The 12,120-nt window shown below is 46.1% G+C and overlaps 1 protein-coding gene across 3 annotated transcripts in view; it reads right to left on the reverse strand.

Annotated features, from left to right (window-relative positions):
* Ippk (inositol-pentakisphosphate 2-kinase) overlaps nt 1–12,120 on the reverse strand; it is a 71,281-nt gene that overhangs the window by 34,493 nt on the left and 24,668 nt on the right. For all 3 annotated transcript variants that reach the window (XM_052727296.1, XM_052727295.1, XM_052727297.1), the window contains exons 9-11: nt 10,878–11,151; nt 8,862–9,012; nt 8,107–8,209 (exon numbers count right to left, since the gene is read on the reverse strand). In XM_052727296.1, the coding sequence (XP_052583256.1) occupies nt 8,107–8,209; nt 8,862–9,012; nt 10,878–11,151 (528 nt within the window). The remainder of the gene's footprint in view (nt 1–8,106; nt 8,210–8,861; nt 9,013–10,877; nt 11,152–12,120) is intronic.

Raw genomic sequence — 12,120 nt, forward strand, 5'->3', positions numbered from 1 at the left:
TTATGTGTGTAGGTGCTCTGTCTGCATGTTGTGTGCAGTGCCTGAAGAGGCCAAAAGAGGGCATCAGATCCCCTGGAAGTGAAGTTACAGATGGTTGTGAGCCACCATGTGGGTCCTGGGAGTTGAACTGCGGTCCTCTCCGAGAGCAGCCAGTGCTCTTGAACTGCTGAGCCATCTCTGCAGCCCTGACATATATTAAATATTTACATATATAATACATATGTCCTGTATATGAAAAGGTATTGTTGCTACAAATCAAATGCAAATTGTAACAATGATCTTCAGTGCAGAGGGAGGGATGTGTATGTATCTCAGACACAAAACCAAGCAGTGAGATTTTCACTTAAAGTATTGTTCGAATGGGTTATTGAGCCAATTCAGTGGCAAAAGCCAACTGGAAAAACTGGATGAAATACCAGAGATCTCTGCTCGGAGGCACTGCTAACAAGACAGGGACAACAGGCATGTGGGCCTGTTGTCCAAAGGAGGGTCAACCTTCAGTGCTGACAGGACAGGACCTACATGAACCTTCTCTTAGTATGCAGACCACTGCTCTAGTCCGTTAACCCTGAACCTCAGCTGGCAGGCCTTACCAGGAACTGCAGCTTTACTTCAAAACAATCAATCCCAAAGAGAGGTCCCCATGACACCAGCTTGCCAGTCCTCTTGGCAGACACAGTCCTAGAATTCTCCCTTGAAAAAGACTTGCTAGGCAGCAAGTAATTTCTAAAATAATTGCACACATACAATTTCTGACACACAGGTAAACATGAGTAAAAGCCAACAAAAAAGCATCTAAGGGATGTGAGAGCCTACACCTGTGCTAAGAGATGGACACTGCTCTAAAAAAATAACTGTCGTCTTTTGTAAAAAAGGCTAAAACTGAAAAACAACTCCACAATAGTAGACCCGGATGTACACAAAGGGACTGCAGCTGTTGAGGTACCAGACACACATGCTGCTCCACTCAAAGAATCAGACCAAACAGAACTTCTGAGGAGAACTGGAAACCATAAAAATGAGCCATTTAAAGTTTTTAGAAAAACAATATTAAGCATTCATCAGATTAACTAAAGGGATGTAATACTGGGCAGGGCAGAATACTGACCACGCAGTGCAGCAGTAATTCCCACATTTTGTTTTCTGAGAAGTGTAACACTAATTACCCACAGAGATATGAACTGGACAAAGAAAGGTAACTACTTAGGGGCTCAGACCAGAGAGAAGAAAAAGCTATCAAGAATTGCTGGGGTTGGGGGGTTAGCTCAGTGGTAGAGCGCTTGCCTAGCAAGCACAAGGCCCTGGGTTCGGTCCTCAGCTCTGAAAAAAAAAAAAAAAAAAAAAAAGACAAAATAACAAAAAAGAATTGCTAAACTAGCTGGGTGGTGGTGGAATACACCTTTAACACCAGCACCCAAGAGGCAGAGCCGGGCGGATCTCTGTGAGTTCAAAGCCAGCCTGGTCTACAGGGCGAGATCTAGGACAGGCACCAAAACTACACAGAGAAACCCTGTCTCAAAAAAACAAACAAACAAAAATTGCTAAACTAGGGGCTGGAGAGATGGCTCAGAGGTTAAGAGCACTGGCTGCTCTTCCAGAGGTCCTGAGTTCAATTCCCAGCATCCACATGGTGGCTCACAACCATCTGTAATGAGATCTGGTGCCCTCTTCTGGCGGGCAGGGGTACATGCAGACAGAACACTGTATACATAATACATAAATAAATAAATAAATCTTTAAAAAAAAATTGCTAAACTAGAAGATTCAAAGAAAATACCCAGAATGTAGCACGGAGAGGAAAAGAGCCACACAATACAGAGCAGAGGGCTAACAAGACAGAGAATCCATCTAACATGTATGCAACTAACCTAAAAGAGAGATAGAAACAAGCCTATCAAAGTTAGGGCCAAAGTTTTTCCTAAACTGAAGACATCAAGCCCTAGAGGTCCCAGAGCATCTCTAGAAAATAGTATCAGTTATATCATTAAACAAAACTAAGATTCACTGTCAAACAGACCTGCACTAAAGGATACAATAAAAGATGTTTTAGGGTATGGTGATTATACATCTATAAATCCAGCACTAGAGAGGCTGAGGCAAGAAGACCCGAAGTTTGAGGCCAGCCTGGGCAACATGAGGCCCTGTCTCAAATTGTAAGTCTAAGTAACAGAGATAATGTCAGGATAGATTTTTTTTTCTTTTATAAATTGTGTGTGTGTGTGTGTGTGTGTGTGTGTGTGTGTGTGTGTGTGTGTGTGTGTGTGTGTGTGTATAGCTATATGAGGATATGCACAGGTGCGTGCAAGTGCTCTCAGAGACAAGAAAGCAACGGATCCATAGAAGCTGGAATTACAGGTGGTTGTGTGCATCCATTCATCCTGAAGTAGATGCTGGGAACTGAACCTAAGGTCTTCTCCCAGGGAAAGAAAGCAGGGGCTCTTCACCAATGACACATCTCTCCAGCTCCTTTATTTACCAATACTTTGTTAATCCATCTCTCTGGCACCCAGAATATTTAAAACCAATTATAGGGGCTGGAATGATGGCTCAGTGATTAAAAACACTTTCTGCTCTTGCAAACGATCCAAGTTTGGTTCTCAGCACCCATAACTCCAATTCCAGGAGGTCCAACACCCTCTGGCTTCTGTGGGCACCCACACAAAGATGGTGTACATGCTCATAAAATAAATTAGTATTTTTAAAAACCATATTGTGTCTATTTATTCAAAGACATAGAGAATATACAAAAAGATGGAAAAGAAATGGTACAAATATGAAGCACAAGAATCTAGAGAAGTGCCGGGAGGTGGTGCATACACCTTTAATCCCAGCACTTGGGAGGTAGAGGCAGGCGGATCTCTTATGAGTTCAAAGCCAGCCTGGTCTGTAGTTGGAGAATTTCTCTCCAGCTCCCGCCAAGTCCCACCAGTCCCGGAGCCCACTTATAAAATAAACACATAGACTCTTACATTATTTAAATTGCTTGGCCATTAGCTCAGGCCTATCATTGTCTAGCTCTTACTCTTATATTTAGCCCATTTCTATTAATCTATACTTTGCCACGTGGCTCGTGGCTTATCGGAACCTTACATCTTCCTTGTCCTGGCAGCGGCTCCAGGCCGTCTCCCTTCTGCCTTCTTGTTCCCTCAATTCTCCTCTGTTAGTCTCGCCTATACTTCCTGTCTGGCTACTGGCCAATCAGTGTTTATTTATACAGAGCGATATCCACAGCACTTCCCCTTTTCTAGTGGTTAGGATTCGGGGCTCTCACGGCCACGGCCCGGGGTTCGATTCCCGGTCAGGGAACCACCAGGACTGGCAGGATTAGCTCCTTTTCAGGAATGGAACCGTGTAGGTTTTTCCTGGTTTTACGGAACTCTGCATGCGGTAACCATGTTCAAGCGCCCGCCAGCTGGGGAGGAAGCTGAGGGCGGGAGCCACCCAGGCCTTTGGAATTTGCCCCATGTGAGTGCCACTGGTCTACAGAGTGAGTTCCAGGACAGCCAGGGCTACACAGAGAAACTGTCTCAAAAAAACAAAAATAAAAGAATCTAGAGAATTTCTACTATGCAGAAAAAGCAAATTTGAAGATAAGAAGGATATCCAAAGATAAAAGGCCACTTGAAATGATAAATGACAACTGAAAGTATTTAATTCTATTGCTGAGGCACCGAAAAATATAGCCTCAGACAGTGAAGTAGGAAGTCCTAAGTCCACCCATTCATGGATTACTGCAAAGCCCTGAAAACCACACCGTGCAGCAAAGGCTGCCTGGCTCCAACACTGCTAGAGTAAACATCCCCAGACACACAGAGCATGCACAGCATGACTCCATATGTGAAGCGCCCCAGCAGAACAAAGCACTCCACAGGAATACAGGTCGGACGGGAACTGAGCCAGACTCCAGCTACAGACTGCCCACTAGCTCTTAGCTGAAGACTGAGGAGCAATTCCAACAGGGGCTCTGGTTGGCTTCTGTTCAGTGGGCTATACATTTTTTCTGAAGTCTGTATGTATTACTTTTTCATTATCCAAACAGCTAATGAAATAAAAGCTCAAAAAGTTAAAATGAAAATGTTTAAATACTAGTAATATCTTGTCTTTGTGAGTATATGGCACTGAAATCTACCAAACAAACTCATTTATAAAACATCTCACAGGGGTGCTTATGTGCAGGAGGTCAAAGTAAAACAATATCAATAGTAACATTTTTCTTCATTTCTTAAAAGAAATTTTCAATGGAAATAGAATTACAATCACCTTTCCTTTCCCCTCCCTTCCTCAAACTTCTCCCAAGCCCCCCACTTTCCTGTTGATAGCCTCTTTTTCTTTATTCTTACATGCATATATATGTATATACATACGTATATATGCACAAACATATAAATACAACTGCTGAGTCCATCTTTAGGTGTTTGTGTGTATGTGATTCAGCGCTGACCACTCTGCCGGACAACCACTAGGGCTAGTTTTCCCTCTCCCAGCAGTCATTGGTTGCCCCTAGTTCTGTGTCCAGGGAGGGACACTCCAAACCTCCCCTTGCTCTTCTTACAACATGTCGACTGACATCGCCAGTGTTGCAAGGATTTTTATGCAGCTATTTCTAGGAGAGACTGCTTCACAGGAAACTTCCTCATACTCTGGCTCTTAGGATCTTTCTGCCAGCTTCCCAGGGGCAGTGAGGTCACAGACCTGGAAAAGAATCTACTCCTGCCACTTTGCCAGTCGAGCGCAGTTCCTTCCTACATTCTCAATCTTATCCTTATACCCACCAACATCTGTAGCTACCCCCTCAAAGAAGCCTCTCTTTATAGCAAATGGGGACCATCAAACACACCACTCATCCACTTCACCCCAAAAAAAGACGATGTAGGAGACCAGGTGTATGGTGCACACCCGTAATCTCAGCTACTCAAGAGATGGAGGCAGACAGATCCAAATTTGAAGCTAGCCTGGACAACACACAAGATGTTACCATTTGGACATGCAACTCCACACCTAGACATAATACAGGGAAAAAAAATGTATAGCTGCATAAAAACTTGTAAACAAATATTTACAACAGCACTGATTTTAACAGTGAAAAGTGAAAACCACCAAAATGTCCATCAGCAGATGGGCAGGTGTCTATATTACAATACGTCCACTTTAGTGGAATTCAAGCCATGAAAGAGAATGAGGTAATGAAATCTGAAAGTTGTATAAGTCAAAGCTGGACACAAAGGCTCATACAACGACTTTCCCATTTGTATTCAACACTTAGAGAAAGACTGAAGTTACTCAGGACTGCAGAGGCAGAGACAGTGACAGCTGAGGGGTATTTTTTAAAGTGATGTGATTGTAAGTGAGTAAAGGGCATGGCATGAAATTGTTGCTAAAGAAAAAAGAGACAAAGGGGACTGATCTGAGTGGTGAGAAAGTCAGGCAATGATAAGGGTCCAACACATGAATAATGAATCTAGACAAACATATCTAAAACAATACTCAACTGGGACTTTGAAAAATGTCTTATTTATAGCTAGCTGGTAGAGTGCTTGCCTAGCATACTGCCCAGCACCCCCAAAGAAAACCTAAAATAAACAGAACACCAAATGGTAAGTGCACACATGCTGGGAAAAAACAACTATAATTAAAGGACCCCAAGTTCTACATCATGTGCCAGCTGGGGCCACAAACAATTGAAATATGTAGAGTGAATTGGACCCGCCACCATGGAAAGAATACAAATGGGTAATGTCCAAACCAGTGGAGCAAAGGAGGACTAAACAAGCTCCTAAGTAATGGAACACACAAGTCAGCACATTGATGGGGAGCCTCACCCCACCCTTCCCCACACCCGTTTCTGGGATAGCTTTCCCAAGACACAGTCCCTCTCATTTGTATCCTGTTGATGGCTATTCCTGAACTAAAGAGCAGTGCTAGGTGACAAGAGACAAGAGGGCCGGCCACCTCACCTGAAACACTGGTAACTGGCCTTCCTGGAAAGCCCACTGCCTCCACCTCCAGGCAGTGCTCAACCAAGTTAGAGGTAGGAAGGCCCCAAGTGTCCTGAGATGACAGTATTTGTCAGAGACCCCCGTTTACTTAGATAAAATGAGCCCAGAAGAGCTTCTGCACTGGGTCACCTTCAGCTCACCACTCCTCAGTTTCAGCTTTCGGAGGCACTGTCTCCAGTTCCAACTACCTAACCTATATCCATCCCTAAAGAGAAATGGAGCAGTCGGATGTGGTATACTCAAGAGGCTGAGGCCAAAGAAATGACAATCTAGCTCCACCCCTGGCTACACAGTGAGACCTTGCCTCAAAAAGAGAAAAAGAAGACTGGTAGGACACCTCGGTGGGTAAAAGTACTTGCTGCCAAACCTGACAACCTGAGTTCAATCCCCCAAAACCCTCATGGTGTAGGAAAAAAACAGCACTGAAGATGACCTCTGACCTCTACATTCTCATCATGGCACACACCTACCCACCAAATAAATTTAAAAACATCATTTTAAAAAGAGAAAGAATGAGTGCAAGCACAAAGCTCCACACTCTAATGTTGCTAGAGTTTTCCTGCCTGGCCCACAGTCAGGACAAATCTCTCTCACCCGCCAGTCCCACAACCGCTCAGACCTGATGAAGTAAACACAGAGACTTATATTGGTTACAAACTGTATGGCCGTGGCAGGCTTCTTGCTAACTGTTCTTACAGCTTAAATTAATCCATTTCTATTAATCTATAGCTTGCCACGTGGCTTGTGGCTTACCGGTACTTTACATCTTCCTTGTCCTGATGGCGGCTGGCAGTCTCCCTCTCCAGCTTCCTGTTCTCTCAATTTTCCTCTGTTAGTCCCGCCTATACTTCCTGCCTGGCCACTGCCAATCAGTGATTTATTCATTGACCAATCAGCAACACATTTGACATACAGACCATCCCACAGCACTCTAACCTGAGCCCTCAAGCTTTCTGCCCAGTTTCCACCAACAATAACATCTCACAAACCGTCTGTAGCATCATGATGAGAAGTGAGCATGGCCTTGATAAAACCTGTCAGATTCTCCAAGTCCATATGTACATGTGGTCTCTGTAGCCACCACCATGGGGACTCTGAACTTTTACAAGCATCTCCCCTTCCCAAACCCTGGCAACCGAAAATCCACATCTTTTTCAAAGACTGCTGTGCACACAGTCCTCATGATGTGCCCTTTGAGAACTGCTCTGTTGGTCAGAAGAGCTCCCCTGATCCATTCATGCAACAAAAGGAGTAGGCCTGCAGCTGTGGCCACACCAGCCTTTCCTAACTTTGGAGAGTCATGTACTGAAAACGGGTTGCTACAGTTCTTTTGTACAGTTCTAGGGTGAGCATAAGTCCTCACTTCTCTGGGGTAAGTATCTATGAGGGCACGTGATGGGTACATTTGACATGAAAATCTGACTATCGGCAGCCTGTCTCAATGGCATTTCCTAGGCACCAGCACTTTGTATGTTCCCAAAGGATTTCTTTCAGCCAGTCTAGGTAGCTGTGTGATGGCTATAAGACTATATTTACCTGAGTTTTAAGAAAGTTTAAAAGTAATCCACGTTCATTCAGAGAATAAAAGTATATAAACATTTCAAGGAAGTAAGCCTTGTTTCCTCTAGAACAGGGAGGGCATGCTGCTGTTTCTTCCTCCTCCTCGGTACTCACAGCTACACATGGCAGCCTCCATTGCTGCACCGTAACCCAGAGGTTCCCCTTGGGAGTTCCCCCAGCCGAAGAAAGCTCCACTCTGTACCTCAACCTCTGTGGCCTTGGCTTTATAAGACTTTCTCAAACCTTCTCTCAAGCCTCAGACAGTCACAGAATTAGCTCTTTACCGGGGAAGATAGTCATCAGGATCCCAAAGGTGGGGCCCAGGGCCACCAAGCACTGAGGCCTACCTCTGGTCTGTGACAACCAGGGAAGAACAGAACCAAGAGAAATGCCACTTAGACCTGCATTTCCATCAGCTGCCCCAGCCCATCTGAGAAACGCTGCAGCCATCTGCTTTTTAAATCTCTGAGTTCTGGACTGTCACTGCTGTGGAGGGAAGGGGGAGGAAAACCCTTATGACTGCATGGTGCTTCCCAGTGGGTCTACTTACCTTCCTTAATGCAAAGGCCACTGTCCCATCATCCTCAGTAGACAGATCAAGCAGCTTCTGGTAAAATACTTCATCATAAGGCCCATCTATCTGTAATGTTTTCCTGAATGAAAAGCACCAAAACCAAATAAACAGGGTGACAAGCTTCTGGAGACTTTCACTCACTGATGCATTCTGTATTACTCGGCACAGTCTAACAATCACTCGCTTTGTTTTAAAAGCCAGCTAAGAGATCTACCGCTTGCTCTCATTAAGCCTGATGCTGCACCATAAGATCTTCAACAACCCCCAGGGCTCAGGGAAGTCAAGGCTTAGCCCTCAGCTGTTCACACACCTTTAGGCAAAGGCCAGTGAGGTATAAGGAGGATCCTGCCTATCAGACACTGCAGGTGTGGACCTGGGGACCCACAATTCAGGCCCAGGGTCCTAGATGTGGTTAGTCAGAGAAACTCAGAAGCTGCCAAGCCAGTGTTCTAAGAGCAACCTATGGGACAACACTGCCCTCTGCAGGCCAGGCCCTGACATAGGCTTTTGGAATGGTAAATTTATATGTTCTTTTTCTCTGAGTGTCTTAGTGACAGACCACTAATCTCATATGGACCCTGGCACACACACACACCCCACAGGGGACTTCTTGGGCAGAGAGTTGGTTGTATAGGCCTCCTGGAGCCAGGTTCTGGGAAGTTCGTTTTGTTCTGGAGTTCAGGCAACCTTAACCAGCCTAGCCTCATAGACTCCTCTGGCACCAGCCTCACCTCTCTTCAGGAAACTCCTCCAGGTAGCGCTCAACCCGGTTGTACAGAGGGCAGAGGCCTTCGATGTCCAGCTGATCCAACATCTGCACCTGGAGGGTTTTGTACAGAAGACAGCCCTTCGGTAACCCCGAGTGCTCTGGGGTGTTTTTTCCTACCGAGAACATCAGGGAGAACGAGAGCAGGTTCATTATCAAAAAGACTGTGGAGGGAGACCCAGGCCGGCGCAGACAGCAGGGCTCACCCTGGACTTAACCACTAGGTATCACAGACAAAGCCTAGACCCCAGGCTAGCACTCAGGGCAGATGCTGCATACCTCATAAAAGCTACAAGGATGACTGAGCACAGACCATCCTAAGCACCCAGTGGTTCTACACACAAAAAAGATGGGGACGTTGCCTCTCCCTTTGGGCTTGTGCTATCCAAACACCTACCCAGAATATCCTTTAACTCCATCCCATGCTCTAGAAGTCATTTTATATGTAAGCTTAAAGATAATCATTCTACGTGAAACAAGGCCCAGAACTGCAAAAGGTCATACCAACATCCTCAAACCGTCAAGACCAACTGGGACCATGTTTCCAGAGTCAAAAACCATTAAGGCCACATCAAGAAGGCCAAGGTCTAGCTGCCACTATACCAACTAAACATGCAGAGTGATGGACAGTAGTTAAGACCACTGGGACAAATGAGAAAGAAAAGCTCCACACTTCACTCATGCTCCATCTTAACTGGGGCCTGACATCCCTGACTGTCTCTCAGAAAGAACCAACTAAAGCAGAAGACAGGGGAGGAAACAATTTCTATTCAGGCACTCCAGCAAGATGCTCTCAGACACACAACAGATGCCTTGTATCAAGACAGCAATGTCCATGCATTGAATGCTTACCCCAGGCATGATAGCTAAAAGATAAAAAACTATATGTGCTGATAAATTTATGCTATTTAAGAAAAACACTAGGTTACAAGAAAACATGAGTATGATTTCATTGTTTCAAATATTGCTCAGCCATGAGTTAGGCCTGTTTGCACATTAGTGTCAGGAAGGTCTGAGAGAGAAGCCTCAGGTGACTCCAGATCACCTGAGTGCCGGCAGCTATCTGTGTCCTTCCAGACACATTCTACAGCGATGTGCCCAGACTATAGGTTTAGTTTCAACAATAAGGAATAGCTTTCAAGAACAAACCCCAGAACATTCACTTGTAAGTTAAAAAGTCATTTAAAAAACAGTTGGCGGGGGCTGGAGAGAAGGCTCAGAGGTTAAGAGCACTGACTACTCTTCCAGAGGTCCTGAGTTCAATTCCCAGCAACCACATGGTGGCTCACAACCATCTGTAACGAGATCTGGTGCCCTCTTCTGGCCTGCAGGGATACATGCTGTATACATAGTAAATAAATAAATCTTAAAAAAAAAACAGTTGGCATGGGGAAGCAACAAGGAAGGCTAGGCCTGTGGGGTTTCTCAAGGACACAGACCACTGTCAAACTCAAAGCACTCCCAGGAGTTGCCATCACAGCACTGCAGTGGCAGGGCTGATCACCCCCCTGTTTACCAGAGAGGCAACCTGGAGCCAGAGACCCTGTAGGCCTGTCCTCACTCCACAGCACTCAGCCCAGCCTCAAAGGACTCCTGGTCTCAGTTCTAGTCTTACAAGCAGGCTGAGGAGAATCTGCATCCAAAGTAAAGATGATGATCTAAAGGAAGAAGGTGCAGCTGAAAGCCCTGACTCACCGCAGAGAACACAGTGCAGGCAGCAGTCCTAGAAACCATACAGTCTACGCATGTCAAGCAGCTTACAAACCCAGCCGAGCAAGTGAGAAGCAAGTCTCGACCTCTAAGTCAGCTAAGCCTCATTCTGTGGAACCATGACAGAGCTAGACAGCACCCCCAGAGGTACCACGAAGTCAGGCTGGACACAAAGGTCACTTCATAGGTGACACTCTTGACTACTAATGGGGAGGGATAGTCTAAGTGTCCCTGTAGCCCTACAACCCAGTTGCGGAAGGCCAGACCCTACCTTGGTGATGTAGGCTCCTGCTGAAAGGGCTGGCTTCACAGACACGTGGGCCCTGGAGGCCAAGCCTCAGGGCACCTGCTCGGCCTTTGTCTGAGCTGCTCAGCAGCACCCTGGTGATAACATGCACCAGCTCCCGGATCACAGCCCTCGTGCAGTGAGGCCCACTGGCCAAGCCATTGGAAGGGAAGAAGAAGGGCTTCAGGTGGTGTGCAAGTTCCTTCAAGTCAGCCACAGGACTCCGGGCATCACCACAACCATAAATCAGCTCGCCGTTCTTTAGACAGGAAAAAGAAGAAAGGGAGGCAGATCACACACGCTGACAAAACCATGAGCGGGGCAGGGCGCAAACAGAGACGAGCCTGACCAGGTTGCTCACACTAGCTCCTCTGAAGAATCCTACTCTCCATGCTGTGTCGCTAAGCATGAGCCAAAGGAAGAAAGTTCAAAACTTCAGGCCAGCGCCCTGGTCTGACACTCTCAGACAATGATCTCACAGCATGTCTGCAGCAAATACTGAGCATAAAGCCACAGATGTCCATAAATCACCAGTTACTTGAGGGCTGAAGCAGTGTCTAGGGGTTAGGACTAGGCCCCACAGACCCCAGAGTTGGTGAAAGCCTCAGAGCCAAGTCCTGTGGTAAGAGGAGTGACCAGATCACTGACATGGAAATGTTCCTGTTTTAAAACTGTTGACCTTCTTCATAGAACCCCAAAAAGAAGCAGGCGGTGGTGGCGCACACCTTTGATCCTAACACTTGGGAGGCAGAGGCGGATCTCTGTGAGTTCAAGGCCAGCTGGTCTACAGAGTGAGTTCCAGGACAGCCAGAACCGCACAGAGAAACCTTGTCTCAAAAAAACGGGGGAAAAAAAAAAAGAACCCAAAAAGATGCTCCTTACCACACAGCATTCAGACTTAGTCATTCCCAGCACTCAAGCAAGGACGAGTGCTACCCACTGCTGACACTGGGTTGTGATAAGAGCCTGAGCAGTGGACAAGGCCAGGAGCATATCCAGGCTCTCTGAACTACATGCCTTCATATTTAAGCCCCATGGTGGACCCTCCAGAACTCCCTCCAGACACCTACCATTGGCATCTTCTCCACATGCAGCCCAAGCAGACACAATACCACAGTACCTATAAGGCTCTTACAAAAAATACCAGAGTTTCCTGGGAGCTAATGGCTCAAAGTGGAAATGCCTCCAGAAACCAACAGCTAAGCTGACCCTCTAAAACACTGAGGCA

The sequence above is a fragment of the Peromyscus californicus genome, unplaced genomic scaffold, assembly GCF_007827085.1.
Source record: "Peromyscus californicus insignis strain IS unplaced genomic scaffold, ASM782708v3 Scaffold_8__1_contigs__length_139910024, whole genome shotgun sequence".
NCBI classification, from domain to species: domain Eukaryota; kingdom Metazoa; phylum Chordata; class Mammalia; order Rodentia; family Cricetidae; genus Peromyscus; species Peromyscus californicus.